The 16,738-nt window shown below is 46.0% G+C and overlaps 1 protein-coding gene across 5 annotated transcripts in view; it reads right to left on the bottom strand.

Moving 5' to 3' along the window:
- Nucleotides 1-875: 875 nt before the first annotated feature.
- The window catches only part of CYRIA (CYFIP related Rac1 interactor A), a 102,322-nt gene continuing 86,459 nt past the window's right edge, over nt 876-16,738 (bottom strand). For all 5 annotated transcript variants that reach the window (XM_085016148.1, XM_085016149.1, XM_005662738.4 and 2 more), the window contains 9 exons: nt 16,580-16,701; nt 15,217-15,322; nt 12,804-12,940; nt 12,251-12,328; nt 11,967-12,083; nt 11,797-11,876; nt 9,838-9,964; nt 6,501-6,571; nt 876-4,459 (listed from right to left, as the gene is read on the bottom strand). In XM_085016148.1, coding sequence (XP_084872274.1) covers nt 4,396-4,459; nt 6,501-6,571; nt 9,838-9,964; nt 11,797-11,876; nt 11,967-12,083; nt 12,251-12,328; nt 12,804-12,940; nt 15,217-15,322; nt 16,580-16,701 — 902 coding nt within the window. In that variant the 3' untranslated portion in view covers nt 876-4,395. The remainder of the gene's footprint in view (nt 4,460-6,500; nt 6,572-9,837; nt 9,965-11,796; nt 11,877-11,966; nt 12,084-12,250; nt 12,329-12,803; nt 12,941-15,216; nt 15,323-16,579; nt 16,702-16,738) is intronic.

The following is a 16,738-nucleotide window of genomic DNA, read 5'->3' as shown; positions in this document are numbered from 1 at the left end:
CCCTCAGATTCACGAATGTGCCAGCTGAGTTCTTCTTTACCATCCTTCCAAGAGAACTCTGATTAGGAACAAAATTTCTTGTTTGTGTGAAGGGTATTCATTTCCATTCTAGCTGTGTTCCTCTTAGCAATCACATGTATGCTTACTCCTTTTTTTTCAAGTCTTTTGACTCAATGCATTTGCTTATGGTCTCTCTTTTTCTTCTCTAAGACACCTTTCTCTTTTTCTTCTTCCAGCTTCTGTCTATTTATAATTTACCTGTTTACAGAAAATTTACCATCCCTATTAATTTCCCTTTGTCTTTTATACATAGCACCATGGAAGGTCTCTTCTGGGGACTCTAACTCGTTGAGAGCACACAGAATTAAGTCTTAGGTGATCAGCTTAAAAGGTTCAGGCATTAAAAGTAATGCTCTAGAATAATTTCAATGTTTATCAGTTAAGAGGATTGCTTTAGAGTTTAAGTTGCCTGAAAAATTCCTTTTATGGAATAGGTTATTTGCTAATTTTAGCAAATCCGTAGAATGCTATTGCACTCAAAAGAAAAAAAAATGAAAGAGCACATATTAGGGTTTCTTGGCATCCTTGACAAGTACATCACCTGCATCTCTAGATATCAGTCATGTATCTGTATATTTCAATGTCTTTTAAAAAACAATGGTGGTCCTTGTTGAAATGAAGAAGATGCAGATGGTACCAAGTACTCGTAGTTTATTTTGGGTATTTCATGCTGTATATGAGGCTTAGAGAAGGACAGTTGGTGTGATTTCCTGGTTCCAGATCAGGTGTTTGGCAAATATCTATGTTTAGCAAGTATCTGTGCTCATGTGCTTATTGCTCACTCAAACTTGAATATCATATAAAAGAGGTGTATGTTTAAATATATGTACCAAACTTTAATTTTCATTTCACACTCAAAACTTCTGTACAAAAGAGGCAAAGCAGGCAAAAAAATTACAATGACTTCAGCAAACAACATGTGACATCTTTTAAACAGCTTTGTCTATGCAACAGCCTTTACAGATGGAGCGGGGAAATTGGGTTCCAAAGATTTCGTTTCTTTAAGGTAAAATTCCAATGTTTAATGTTAACATCTAGAAAAATTTGTAGCTGTCTAGGACACATGATTGAATGAGAAGTCTCTGATATCTACTGCACAATTAGATCCCAAGATTGAGTAGGCTTCACTTTCCTTTTGAGGAGGCATGAAATCACTGTTACTTCAATGCGATGATGTATTAAAAACCCCAGTTTACCATTAATATCCCAATGGTGATGACTAGGAGAAAACACTGATGAATCATGATAGTAATTAATAGTCAAAGGGTGGTATCCAAGACTTAATTTCTGGTTGTTAATACTCCACCCCAATGGGTCACCACAATTCAAACATTCCTATTGCCACTTCCTTTTTTTTTTTTTTTTTTTTTTTTTACTAATTCCTAGCGGCACATAAAAGTTTCTGAGAACAATGTTTTAATGCCAAAGGCGCAGTGCATCTGAGGATTTTAATTTTCACCTTGTCGCCCAAAAATAAATATCTGAGTAATGGAAAACACTTTTATTTGAAAAGCATGAGACATCAGATATGAAATATACTTAACATTGACATGGATACTGTTGCTAGCACTTTCCCCTAAACCACCCACGGGTCTTGGACACGTGTGCACGCGGCACACACACAAAATATATATATATGTATATATATGACTGTTCAAGGACTCCTGATGCCTAGAGGACAATCTGTTAAGAGAATTTGTCTCCCACAGTAGCTCTGGAGTGGACCCACGGCCCATCACCTGTGAGTGATCACAGACATTCAGTTAACCTGTCCTCCTGATAATCAGAGGCAACAGTCCCGGCCCTGGGCTTTTGAGAAGCCAGGTACTGGTGAATCTCGGCTTTGAAACAAGGTGGCCTGGCTGAATTGGGGCAGGTCAGCAGCCCCTCCAATATGTTTGGTCCCATTTGATAGAAAGTCTAATTAAAAATTACATATGTGCTCAACCGCTTTATCTGCAAGTCCTTTCCTCTCTCTAAGACATACTCTCCTCCCCTGATATGGGAAAAAAGTAGACAGGAATGACAAACAGTGAGTGCCTCTATTTCTAGTCTTGACAGTTGTTCCCCAAAGGTAACATGTGGTCTCCCAGGAGAAGGACATTTCTTTAAGCTGAATATTTAATGAATTGGTTCACCCAGTGTCTGCCCAATTTCTGGCTTCCTCTAGGGTTTTAGAATCCCCAGGTCTGAAAAGGTCTTGAAAGCTACCATCGTGCACATATCTCCTCTAATAAGAGAACCCCCATCAGAGCAGCTGCGCTCATTCAACTTGAAAAGCTCCAAAGAAAAGGGCCTTTCCTCTCTTGGTTGACTGACATTTAGATACAGACCAGGGGATCTGTTCTGCCGCTTGACTGGATTTCTCGGTTAAAAGTCAATAAAACCGAAGTCCTTCTCCCCTTTTCTTGGAGGACTCCAGAGAATGCCAGCTGGCCACTGAAATCTGGGAAAGGAATGATGCGACAGCTCATTCCTTGGGACACTGCGAATGACACCAAACCCTGATGCACCCAGACCCAACTCCCAGAGATGGCATTCCCTGGGCAACTCTTCTTCCATCAGGAAGGGGCAAGCAATTACACGGGCCAGGCTGAGGGTTTCTTTCAAAGTGTCTAGCATCATCCCATCGTATGTACCATAGGCCACGTGGTGATAGGAAAAGGTCACGGAGTCAGGAAGGGGCTCCCTGGGCTCTAGTCCCACGTGGGGGGTGATCCTGTTTGACTTCATCCTCTATCTCATTTCTCCACTGGAGATCAAGAGAGAAGATCTCCAAGATTCCAGGCTAAGCTGTGATCTACAGACAGGGTGACCCTCACCGTATGGCTAATCAAGGCAAGTGGGGTGGTGTTTCCTGGACTCTACTTACTAAGGAAGGATAGCATGGTCAGTCTTTTTATTGGCTCACTGTCTTGTGGGATTATTGGAGAGTATCTGTTTTGTTTGCCCATTTTTTTTTCTTTTTATGGCCACACCGATGCCATATGGAAGTTCCCAGGCTAGGAGATGAATTGGATCTGCAGCGGCCAGCCTACACCACAGCCACAGCAATGCCAGATCTGAGCTGCATCTGCAACCTACACCAGAGCTCACAGCAACACCGGATCTTCAACCCACTGAGCGAGACCAGGGGTCGAACTTGCATCCTCATGGATACGAGTTGGCTTCTTAACCCACTGAGCCACAATGGGAACTAGTGTTTGCTCATGTTACTGATGAGGAAATTGAGACCCAGAGCTTAAGTGAATCTCCCGAGATCACTCTGTGAATCAACAGGACACAATCCAGGTCCTCAAACCAGAGTTTATACATTGGGACGAGCTGGCAGTTGAGTGGTGGAGGAGTTGCCTTTTAAATATCAGTTAACTAGAAAACAAAATTTACCCTCCAAACTCCCCAGGTTTCTGGTACCTGATTAAATGCCTAGATCTCTGCTGCCACATGAACGGTCCACAGAGCACAGAGCTCCTATTAGAAGGGGTTGTGCACCCAGCACTCAAAGATAACTGGCATGTCAGCCACCTTTCCCACAGTTTCAAAGCCAGAGCTCCATATCCCTGTCCCTGTGGTCAGAGGGTGGAAGCAGAAATATGATTGTCCTGGTGCCTGGGCGCTCTTCCTCCCCACCTGCTCCCCCCACCAAGAAAAGCACCATCACCAGCCTAGCCACAAAGTACATCTATTTTTGCCTCCTCCCATGAAACGATGCAAACCCAGGTGACTTTCTTCTTGCGAAATGGAAAGGGAAGGTTAGCGAGTGCAAATCAAATGAGAAAGAGAATGTGCTGGTAAATAAAATCCGTGCAAACAGACAAGTTGCACGCGTGGTGCGCCGTCTGGGGAAAGAGAGGGGGCCTGCTGCATTCCAAACACTTGGGTCCGTGTCTCCACATGCATTTTTCTTTTCTTGAAACCCTCTCTCCCTCTGTCAGGATAATCGTTGTGTTTCTTGTAGCTGAACTGACACAGGAAATCAAACAGCTTGTGTTTCTATAACTATACTTCCCAGAGAGGTTACACATCTAGAATTAAAACATGGCCACACGCCATTAGGCATTTCTGATGGTTATAGGTGCAAAGATAAAGTCTCTGAATTTTGCCTTTGGAGAAGGGTTGTTTTTTGTTTGTTTGTTTTAGACATCACAGGTAAGGCTCTCCAGTCAATTTATGCTCTGCTGGGTTGAGTCAGTCAGGATACAAATCAAGGTCCATATATTTCAGTGACAAGGAGGTTATGTAAATACACGAGTATTAACATCAATCTGTATTAAATTATGTAAACATATACATTTTCTGAGGTCAGTACAAAGATCCTCTTCTCTGAGCAAAGCTTTACTGAAGCATTGCTCGAATCTGTTTGGAAGTCGACTCATCATTCAAGTGTTTTGTAGTGAACCTGGATGGAGAGAAAATGATGGCAGTCAGTGCGGAAAGAGCGCTCAGAGAAAGCCTCAGTCGTGATGCACCAACTCGTCTTTCCCTTGGGGGACACAACTGATATTTAGAGATCAGACTTGGCATTGGTCCTTTAGACAAAGGGCCATGCTTCAACGCTCAGAGTAGTCTCGGCTTCAATCTTGAATCCTTCCTTTCAAAGGAATTTTATATTATGGTCATTAAGCAAGTAGATCTTCTACCTAATCAAATACTTACATGGAGGAGATATAAGCAATCCTATTTTCCCAGGAGGCAGGCCTCCAATGTGTGAGTGCAGAATCTTGGCCATCCAAGGCACCCCTGCTGAGTCACAAATTTTAAAATATAGGTTTGCATCCAACATTACCCAACACTTAAACCCTTATGGTCTTAAAGCTGTGTGGGTATGCTTATCTGCACTGCCACCACAAGGGGGCGCAAAGGCAGCTCAGATACTTTGAAAAAAGTGGCGTAATTTGTATCCTCACATTAACTGCTGTGCCAATAATTTGTGAAAAGGAAAGAAAGAAGGATTCATGCGTAAAAAAATCTTGACTGTTTCCTTGGTGCTCCATGGAAGTTTTCACTTCACTCACACTCTTTCTAGGACAGGTTATTGCCTCCATTTTGCAGATGAGAAAACTGAGATATGGTAACTATAAACTGTTAAATGAACCCTTCCAGATGACAAATATGACAAGGCATGCTTTGTAAACAGTTAGTGACTTCTGATTTGGCTCCAGGTCTGACTGCTTCCGAAGTCTGTGCTCTTTGACTTCATCACAGTGTTGGAGTAGACACAAAATGCCAAGACTCAGATGGGACTCAGAGGCTACAACAGTGCCCTGCTCTCAAAGCCTTGCTTGACTGCCTGAAGCTGGACAGGTGAAAAATCAGAAACTAAAGCCTGAGTGTGGAAAGCCAGCTTTCCGTGAAATGGGCGACGACGGAGCACACCTTGGTTCACCTACAGAATCTGGAAGGTTCTTAGATTAATGCTGCATCTGTTCTGAAGAAAGATGATTTAGTAGCTCCACAAAACAGGATCAAAATCAGGGCCTGGTGTATTCATCTCACATGCATCTCAGTTCCTCATTTATCAAATGGGGAAAATAGCTCTTAACCCTCTGACTTGCAATGATTACATGAAACTCTGTGAAGGCGAGCGGAGCATGAAACATATGTGTTATACATATGTAGAAGAGTATTGCTCCATTCCGCTTGTATTTTTTGAACCTTTACTACATGCATGATGTTGACAGGAACAGAGAGCAGTCAAAGATGAGTAAGACAGCTGGGGCCATAAACTTTCCAGACTGCAATCCAGACTGGCATGATTCAATCAACTCCTGTAGACATGCCACCGCTAAAAAAATAATCCTTTCCCTGGAGTGGGTTAAGGGCATGTGTCCTTGGGAAGACAGCAGGTGCTTGAGCAGGACTCATTAGGAGTAAGGAGTTGTCAGGAGTCCTGGCCAAATACAAGGGCCCTAAGATAGTGTAGGGCAGAGCTCTTGGCTTTGGCCACTCTGCATATGAATCACCCAGGGGCCTTCAGAACAAAACCACAGACCCAGAATGGATGCCTGAGCCCCTACCCTGAAGATATGAATTCTTTAGACCTGGGCTGGACCCTGAGCGACTGTGTTTTTGAAATCTCCCCACATAAGTCTCATGTGCAGCCAGGTTGGGGAACCAAGAGTTCAGGGAGAAGTGACACGCAGGAAGCTGTTTCTTGTGCCAAGTCCTTGCCAACCACAAAGCCATGTGGCCTTGGACCTGCGGGGTCACCCAGACCTGGGTCTAGGTCTTGCTCAGCCATCTGCTTCTGTCAAGTTAGATTTCAGTTTCTTCCACCTGTAAAAAGGGGATGATGAAAAAATGGGGCTGACCTCAACAGACTGTTGGGAAGATGAAATGTGTGAACACAGGCAGGGTGTTAAGCCTGATGCTCCAGCCCTCTGGCATCTATATTTGCAATGGATCTGAAGGGCTGGCTGCCCCATGGGGCTGAGGCTCACCTGAGGGCATTCAGCAGCCCCTCCACACTGTCCGGGGCCTGCTCCTTCAAAACTTTTATGCAGCCTTTCATCTGGAGGAGAAAGCACAAGATTTTGTTAATATTCTGGTAATTCTGCTCGTCATCAAATCTGTCCATCATAACATCTGTCCATAATAAAATCACATTATTTCTGCCCATAGAAATCAAACACAGAAATGACCAACAGACTTTCCTACCCCCTTGGGCCAGGAAATTGCTTCTCTGGGCTTCTAGAAAGGTCTGTATCAGTTTTCATCTTATACTACGATTGAATATTTTATGTGTCTGGCCTGTAGGGACAAAGACTCGAGATTTTGATTTGCTTGTTTTGGACTCCAGAGCCAAGGACAGAGCTTCTCCTCGGGGCTGTGCTCCGTTGAGATGGACTGACTGGATTGCAAACCTGATCGTTTTATGTAATCTCTCTGCCTAGAAGGTTTTTCCTCCTTCAGCATTTTGACCGGCAAACTCTAATGATTTTTTTCAGGACTCAGCTGAAGACGACAACACCAGGAAGCCCCTTCTGACCTCATTACCTCCAGCAGGTGGAAGTAACCACCACCTCTTTGTATTCCCAAGAGTATGCTGGCACTTCTCAGAGAACCTGGAGGTGTTAGTGCCCAGATTAACTGGTCTCCCTCACTAGACCAGGAAAGAGCCAGAAAGGTGACCCACAAGGCAGGATGCCCGGCTTTCATCCATCCTTCCTTATTTAGCATCTTTGTGAACCTCGGCAAGTTTCTTAGCTTTTTGCGCCCTTGTGATATAATTTATTCATACTTTGGGAAATGCAAGAAAACTGAATTTATATAGATCGCATTATATAATACATGTAATCCCAGGTGTTTGGCTTCAAGACTGAGTTGGAGGAAAGTGAACTACCTAAGACAGGAACCCAGGAGGAAGAGCAGATCTGTGGGGAATGGATGACCTTTGACCTGAAGCCGGCCATGCCTCAGGAGTCCAGAGGAGGCGGGGTCTGGAATTCTGGGTGCCATCTGGGCTGGGGACTGAGGTGAAGGCGTGACTCTGGATGCAGTCACTCCATTCCCCTTTCAGGAACTCAGCTCCAAATGCCGCCTCCCTCCAGCCTGTGTTCTTGGCCCCCGTGAGCAGCACCTGTGCTCTACACGACGCACTTCCCTCTGGACCACAACAGCTTCGCTCTGATGAGTTCCCTGCCTGGAGTTCTCTTCCTTTTCTCTGTTTGGTAAACTCCTCCAGGTCCATTTCCAACATCGCCCTCTGTCTCTGTCTCTACCCAGTGAGTGTCTCCCTTGGCCGGGTTTCTAGAGCTCAGCACTGCCATTCTGCATTCCCGAACTTGCTCTTTGGAAGTGCAGATAACGGCATCTATTTCAATATTAGTTTTTTCACGGTCAATGCGGATACCCCTAAGGATTCATAAACCCAGCGCATGGAACTGCTGGTTTAGAAGCAGGCTGGCCTCTGGAAGAAGATCCTTCATGTCTTCCAAGAAAAACGGCCCCTCACAGACATGTGCTCAGTAACTACGAAAACTTTCTTAGAGACACATGCAAATATTAGTATGAACAAACCTTTCTTAGCGAGACCTACATGAACAAACAGACTTCATCAAGACTGGGTGTGGTTGGATCTAACATTATATAAGGTTTACAGCCTCAGCGGGAAACTCAGTAGATGACAAGCAAGGGTGAGTTTTTTAAAGGTTAGCGCTATACGACGTAATTGTACCCAGTATATTTTTAATTATTGAGTCTGTGACAGGTTAACAAATGGCTGTGGTAAGTGAGAATGTCTTACGAGTACCAGGTAATAAATTCAATCCATATTCGCATGATATCCATGGGTTATGAATAGAGCTATTTCTACTCAATCTATGGTATAAAAAATGTTAAAGCCTAACAAAAAATACACTACGTATATTTATCGGTATGGGAAAAAACCTTCCATAATCTACTGTTATGCAAATGAAATGCAATTTAAAGTAGCAATTATAGCAGGGTTCTATAATTGTTAAGTATACACACACACACACACACACACACACACAACATCTGTATATAAAATGAGGGGACATATTTATGCTGACATCCTGATGGTGATCATCTGTCCACGGTGAGGTGGCCAAAGATATATTTAATTTTACAGATGTTGACTTCCTGTATTTCCCCCAAATTTTATAGTAATACTCATTTTCTTGGTAAATAGAAATAATGACATTAAAAATAATGAAAACTCTATGAAGAACCACGACTAGCTATGAGAGGGAGCTAGCACCTCCACATGTGTAATTCAAGTTGCATTATTAATTGATTAATTTTTCTTGATATCCATCAGACTCATAGTCCTTCTGGGCATGCGGACCTTCTGTCTGCAAAGAACTAAAGCACCAGAGAGGCTGTTCTGTAGAGACGAATGGGTGGGGGGGTGCCTGCCCTCACGTGGCTATGTCAGAATTAGAACCAAGAGGTCCTAACCCGCACTTAAGAGGCTTTAAATTATACCCGAGATACACTACTAGGTGCTGTAGCAGGCACGTGCTGGGCTGAGAGGAGGTGTGCTTTATCCTACAGTCAACAGGAAAACACCTGCACACCAAAATCATTTGTTTGCCAATCACAGTCATTCATTCAGCAAGAACTCTAAGGAGCATCTATTGAGCTCCATGCTCTATGTGCCAAAGACACTGCCAGGCGGATGTGAGGTGTATAGATCCGGGTCTCTGTCCTGGTCAACAAACTCCGAGTCTGTGAAGGAGCCAGAAAATCCAACGCGGTAGGCACTCTGGGGTCAGAGCCGAAGCAAGGCTCTGATCCACACAGGGCACAGCAGATGGGCGGTGACATCGGAGGAATGTCTTAAAGGAACCCACCCATCCGAGAAGGGGGAGGGCACTCTGGGCAGAGGAAAGGGCTCAGGCACATTACAAGGACAAGCAAAGGCATGGGACTCAGGCGGGGCAACCTGTAAGGGTGATGGGAGAGGAGCGTTGTTTGGGATTTGCCCCTGGGATCTTATAATCCAGTATCTCCCAATGCCTTTCGCATTGAGCCACATGAAACACCTAAGGATGTACGTTCATGCTGGGGAAGCCGAAGGGGAGGCTTGCAGCCCAGGGACCGTTCCCCTCTCAGCCCCTCCACAGGCTTCCTGCTCTGCGTCTGAGGTCGGATGCTTCGTTGGAGGCACACAGACAGGACTGGACGTCCGTCTGCGGGGAGAGCTCCGCCCTCAGTGGGGGACGACGGGAGGGAGGGCGGGAGAGAAGCAAGGTCTGCTGGGCGACGTTTGCCCGCTCCGATGGGGGGCGCCCGTTTCCCGAGGGTGCTTACGTCGATCTTGGACGTCTTGCAGAAAGCCCCCACGGGGTGCACGTGGTCGTAGAGGATGATGACGCCCACCATCACCCTCATGCAGAACATCAGCGTCTCTTCGCTCGTAAACCTACTCCGGTACTCCCTGGAGGGGAGGAAGAAGGGCAGCAGCGTGACCCCCAGGAACCGAGCGCGGGCGATTCTGGCTCCACCACGGGCTACCTCCGCCTCCTCCAGGCCTCTCTTGAGAAGAATCGCCCGCCCTCAACAACCAGGTTAAGATGCTCTTAAAGAAACCCAGCGATGGTAATTCCCCTTGAACCCGCCCCGCCAGTGCGAAAACGAGGTAAATTACAGGCAGTCAGTTCTCTTCTCTCTGCCCTTCAGTGGGCCAGCTCATCCCGTAGGGAACTCCCCCACCCATTCATCTCCAATAGTTTATAGCAGGTCTCTCTGGCTGTCCTAGATGATAGAGAATAATGGCTTCATTATGGAGAAAAAGAATCAAGCGCATTTCGACAGAGCGGCTATCGGGTCTCCAGTCAGGGGAACTTGCTTTGTTAAGATACAGGCTGCAGACTGGATTGGATTGGCAAAGATGCCTAAAAGAAATTACGGATCATTCATTGGGCTGAGCGTATCTGTGGAGTCTGAGTTTTGGTCATTTACCTTGACAGGGTCACTGATGATTCTAGAGGCTTTCTTAATAGCGACTTCATGAGGAACCGGCCCCACAACAAGGGTGGTGACTCTTTCTATCGGTAATAAATCTTAACTTTGATCTAAGTGAAATCTCTGAAGTTAATGCCAATTTGATGAGGTGCGCTTGATGCCATCGGTTCTGCCCAACACTCTGCACCACCCAGGGCACCGCGGGAACCTCATCGGATGAGGAAACCGGCCCAGGCAGGCCAGACCACTTGTCCACGGGCACAGAGGGGCAGCAGACATAAGAAGAGGAAGTGGGACTCTGGCTTTGGAGAGTAGATGCCCTCATCACCACACTGCCTCGTCCTCAACAACCTCCACCGTTTTTGAAATCCAGTAACTAATTTAAGCATGAAGAAACCACTGTGTGTGCAGATGTGTGTGCAGGTGTGTGTGCACATGTGAGAGAGAGAGGAACGGGGGGGAGGGGGGAAGAGAGGGAGAGAGACAGAGAGAAGGGGGCAAGAAAGAGAGAGAGGGTGTGAGAGATGGGGAGAGAGATGGGGAGAAGGAGAGAGAGGGAGTGAGAGAGAGAGATGGGGGGAAGAGAGAGGGAGAGAAAGGCAGAAAGCGAGGGGGGAGAATGAGAGAAGGGGGGAGAGGGAGAGAGATGGAGAGAGACAGAGATTCTCATTATCACTCTTGCAATAGTCTTACCATTTCTATTCTTGGTACTCGAATTTTTCTTTTTCTTTTTTTAGGGCTGCACCCATGGCATATGGAAGTTCCCAGGCCAGGTGTTGAATCAGAGCTGTAGCCGCCAGCCTATACCACAGCCACAGCAACGTGGGATCTGAGCCTCATCTGTGACCTATACCACAGCTATAACAACGCAGGATCCTTAACCCACTGAGCGAGCCCCGAGATTGAACCCGCATCTTCATGGATACTAGTTGGGTTCGTTACCGCTGAGCCACAGTGGGAACTTCTCAAATCTTTTCTCCAATGTCTTTAGAACCATAGCCAGTTATTTAACCCAATCCTCCATTTGATCCTTATACAGCTGCTCCTGCCTCTTTGAGTTGAATTTCGATTCTGCAGTCTAACAAGCTAGGCCATCTTTGGGAAGAGATCAGTTAACCGATTTAGGCCTCGACTTCTCTGGCTCTAAAATGGGCCTAACTACCCCCTCACCCAGAGTTCCTTACACAATTCATTCCGTTAGTACATAAGTCAGTGTTCAGGTGCTGAGCCAAACGTCAGACATCACCGTCACCATCACAGAGACAGGTGAACTCTGACTGGGAATCCACCCCCGATTTAACTTACGGCGTTTCCAGCATGACTTTACAAACGCTTGTCATCGTACTGAGGCAGTCTGTGGTGTTCTCTATTGGCAGGGTTTTGTTCTAAATGGGAGACACAAATGGGCGTTAGCTCGGACGGCAGCTCTCACGGGCCACGGGGTGAAAGGCGCCTCGCTGTCCGACGTCACTTACTTCGGAGACAAAGTGCATGGTGGCGTTGCTGAGGGTTTTCAGCATTGGCGTGGCTTCCGCGTAGAAGAGGGACATTCGATTGGCCATCTCATTGTTGACTTCATTCTCAATGTCTAGCTGATGAAAAGAAGACGACAAGATGCGATTGATAAAGAGATGTCAACATCTCAAAACAGTGTCCCCTGGAAAGTGAATTACAAAGACCGCACCGTCTCCCCCCCCGAGGCAGGAATCAGAAGAGACGTGGTGCCCAGGCGGGTAGGCCCGGAGATCCGGGAACTCACATGCATGTTGTTGATACGATTGCGACTGATGGTCCTTCTGTAGTAGCTGAAATCATTCTGAATGGCCGGGTTCCTCATCTGCAGTTCAGAAGCGGGGCAAGAGGTCCCTTCTCAGCATGTGATGGGCAACACACACCGGGAGCCCAGAAACTACATTCTGCCCTCACACCAGGACTTCCCTCTGTTACCCAGAGTCACAGCGACGTCCAGTTAAAAACAAACACTCAGAGCATCATTATTTAAAAATATGCCCTGTTTTCACCCTAAGCTAGATTTCAGAGCGGTCACCCTAGGCTGTTCCCAAAGAGGAACAGACACTTGAAATGTTTTCCTGGCTGCATGGGGCTAATTTTAAACTTCCATGTACAGACCACCGTCTCGAATCACTTTGACCACAAGGAGTGAGAGCCTCACCACACCCCGTGTCTCTCTAGGGAAGAAGCCACAGGTCCCTCATCTCTCTGCCCCGGACCTCACAGCCGCTCGGAGCACCTGTATACACCGGGGGGCTCCGTACGAATCTGCTCAGCGGCCCAAGCCCACACGGCCTCACCTTCAGCTCATCGAATCGTAGGGTGAAATGCAGAATTTCCGCAAACTCCTTGGCGAGGGCCTGCTCCCGCTCCAGGTGCTGGGTTGGCGTGTAGGGTGGACAGGTCAGTGATTCCAGTAAACTCTGAAGAGCTTTTTCTGAAAGTCGAAGGGATACAGACATAGTTGAGGTGGCCCACAGTGACCCCTTTCCCCCCAAAAGCACAATTTGCAGCCCCAGGGGACATTCTCAGAGACAACTTGCTTGAGTCCTTCCTCTCCAGGTTTTTGCCCAGAACTATGCGAACTGAGATGTGTGTGGATGAGGAAAAGAAGCACTGCCCGCCGTCTCCCATGCCTGGGCAGGTTGCCTCCACTGCAGAAGAGCGCCCCCACCTGGGGCCACACAGTTTTGTAAACTGTTTTCCAAAGCCCAGCTGGCCCTTTGGGTGTTCTGTAGTCCCGAACTCTAGCACTGTTAGAAACCACAAGTAGGTGCTTCTGGATCATGTGCATGAGACAGCCACTCAAGATCCAGGTGGAGAAGTTCCTGCTGTGGTTCAGCGGGTTACGAACCGGATTAGTATCCATGAAGATGCAGGTTGAACCCCCGGGCTCACTCAGTGGGTTAAGGATTCGCTGTTGCCACAAACTGTGGTGTAGGTTGCAGATGCAGCTCAGATCTGGTGTTGCTGAGGCTGTGGTGTAGGCCAACAGGTGCAGCTCTGATTCGACCCCTAGCCTGGGAACTTCCATATGCTGAAATTGTGGCTCTAAAAAAAAAAAAAAAAAAGAAAAAAAGAAGAAAAAAAAGATCCAGTGGAGATGAGGTGGCTCTAAACACATCAGTTAAAAATCATGCTTTGCAGAGAGAGAAACTTCCAGTCCATTCCAGCTCTTCTCTGCATCTGTACTCTCACCAAACCCCAGCAGTATTTTGACACACATCCTCTGCCATATCCACCTCCACTGCTGCCCTGGAAACCTGTGGGTTCCCAAAGCTTCCTTCCAGTTTTTCCTTCAATATACTTCTCAGGGCACCGAGTCATTTAACCAGTCCTGCAGAGCAAGGGTAGGCAAACGATGGCCTACAGCCCAAATCTGGCCCACAGTCAACTTTTGTAAATAAAGGTTTATTAAAAACATAGCCATGCTTTATTTTCACTGCTTTAGGTCTTGACTGTGGCTACTTGTGTGCTACAATGGCAGAGTAAAGAAAGCAGATGCAACAAAGACGGGATGGCCCACATGCCTGAAACAGCTTATCTGGCTCCTTCCAGAAGAGTGTGCCACACCTACTCTATCTCCTGAGAGGTCTCTTCCAGTTTCTCAATGAGGGATCACTAGCCTTTTCTGTCTACAGGAACACACTGTCGTCTGAGGCAGCTCGTCTGACCTTGACCTGCTCTGACAGGTGGCATTTTTTTGTGTCTGCTGAGCTGAAGCTCCGCTCCTTCGGATTTCAGTTCGGGGCGTCCTGACTCACACTTTGAGGAAACATAGAAGTCGCTCCCGCTTCCACGTAAGAGTCTTCAGAATCTCTCCCTCTAGTGCAGTTCATTGAACTCTTCCCTCGAGTCTTAGCTTCAAGTTCTCTCAACGTCATGGCTATTATTCCACCAGGGCATCTGCATTTCTCTGTCTAACTCTTAGAATGAGGCATTCCCTTCTGACAAAAGTCGAGTAAAACGTGCCTACCCCCTCCTCGTTCTAGATCTATTATATGAACTAGTGAAACCTCAGAGAGCTTTACTGTTGGGGGAGAGATTATATCATCTTGATAGCCACACGGAGCCTGTCGTCAGCCAGCCTTGATCTTATTCCAGTTTCTGCAAAGCCATCCTGTACCTGCACCAATTTTTTTTTTTTTTTCCTTTTTGGCCACACCCATAGCATGTGGAAGTTCCTGGGCCAGGGATCGAACCTGTTCCACAGCAGCGACTAGAGCCGCTGTAGTAACAACACTGGATCCTTAACCTGCTGCGCCAAGACAGAACTCTCCTGTACAGACTTTCTAAAGCTTACAGACAGAACTTCATATTTGTTTTTCTTATAGTTTACCACACTAAATGTAAGCCATGATTCCAGCCAACCAAGTTCTTTTGGGATTAGCAGGTAACCCGTTATTTTCCAACTTTTCTATCCTTCCATGTGTGATCAGACACACAATAAAATTGTTGAGTCAGACTTAGCTGAAAACAAAACCACAGGGACACCTATTAGTAGAGACACTTAATATGCCAATAAACAGAGGGGGAGACGCCCCGAGGTGGACTGACAGAGGTGGACATAGCAGGTGTTTTTATACATGAGTGGCCTCTGGTCACACACAGCGATGGACTGGGACAGCTTCCAACACACTGAGATGATCCCGTTACTTCCTCAAACGCCACAGCGAATCTTATGGGACAGGAAAACCATAAACGCACACTCACCTAGCCTTATGGAAAACTCATAAAATCTCTTTAGCCTCACGACCAAAGGACACACTGCATTCCAAGCTTTTTCTTGAAGTTGAATGTCGTTGGGATTTTGAATGGCCTGCAGAAACATGAGAACAGTGTGTTTAAAAAAAGCAGTAAGCTCCACATCCTCACAGCTTAAGACTGAGAAAGAATTTTAGTTAAAAAAAAAAAAAAAGTACAGTTCCTGATGTACTTTGCTAATGGGTGCTTCCTCGGTGGATGTCAGTTCATGGGCATGTCCGCCAAGATGCTCCATTAGAACAGCGATTTTGCACTTGAATGTAATGCAAATGGCTCTACAATTAGATACCATGTCATTTTACTTGTTTCTCTTATCTTCAGTGCAAAAAAAAAAAAATGCATGTCTAATTGAAGCAATTCAGCCCTCCTCCATCACCATTAGATTCTTCTAAAGTTGACCGAGTGCTCATTATGAAGGAAAGATTCTGTAGATATTTCCCTTTCTCTCTAATATGTATTACATTCTGCCAGTGTGTGATAGTGCCTAAATTACCCAAATTAAATGGTGACCCCTAAAGGAGAAAAACGACCTCTTAATAGGCTGCTACTTTCTTCGAAAGGCTATTTTGTCTGAGTTTTCGCAGCTTGAGGATTAGGGTGCTGGAAGTATTTTTTTTTTTTTTTCCACATAATGGTGGTGACAGCAGTTAAGACTGTGTGTGTGTGGGCGTGTGCGTGTGTGCACTGATAGTACCACCAAACTCATTCTCTCAAACAAAAGGAGGGTGGAGCTTCTTGTCTTGAAGGTATCATGACATCTCATAAGCCACACTGACAATTTTCTTTTTTTTCTTTTGGTTGGTGTTCTGTTTTTCCTGCATTTATTTTTTTTATGTCCCATGTCATTTCAAGATGACAGACCTGCAGGCTACTTACAGGGACGTTGTTTATGGCTCTTATTCATGATACTGCTAGCACCGGCCAAAATTATTACAAAATGTTGGAAAGTTTATGTAAACCCAGACCTCATGGCTCATATTTCAAGTGCTCCTGGATTTTACATGTATATTTCCCTTATATGAAGTATCACACTGACACATTCTTGTTTAAATGCGAGTTCTGCAATGTCAAATCTATGTCAGAGAAGAGAATGGCTTGTACTTTATGTGGTTCAGGGCACCATGTGCTCAGATTAATGTACTAGAATAAAAGGGACCATTCATACATTATTTAAGGACACATCACCCTCCTTGTGCTTCCTAGTGTGCTAGGAAACACTAGGGCTATTACTTAATCTTGCTGTGTGTGTGCATGTGTGTGGGCTTCCTCCTCCACCAAGGGTGCTGTCAGCGTGGTGTTATTATTGGCATACGTCTCGGATCTCTGGCCCCGCGCCCTTGTAAGCCTGCAGGTCAGCAAGGATGCTCTCGGAATCCTGGAGGACGGCGCTGATCTGGTTCCATATCTCCCTCTCTCCTTCGGTGGGCTGGGCATCTAGGCAGACGGGAAAGCAAAAGACACAGAGGGCTTG

This window comes from Sus scrofa, chromosome 3, assembly GCF_054392235.1.
Source record: "Sus scrofa isolate SSC_HxYL_T2T_F1_AM1 chromosome 3, Sscrofa_HxYL_maternal_Yorkshire_Landrace_v2.0, whole genome shotgun sequence".
NCBI lineage: Eukaryota > Metazoa > Chordata > Mammalia > Artiodactyla > Suidae > Sus > Sus scrofa.
Note: the sequence above shows the minus strand (reverse complement) of the source record. Positions and strands in the feature narration are given on the sequence as shown.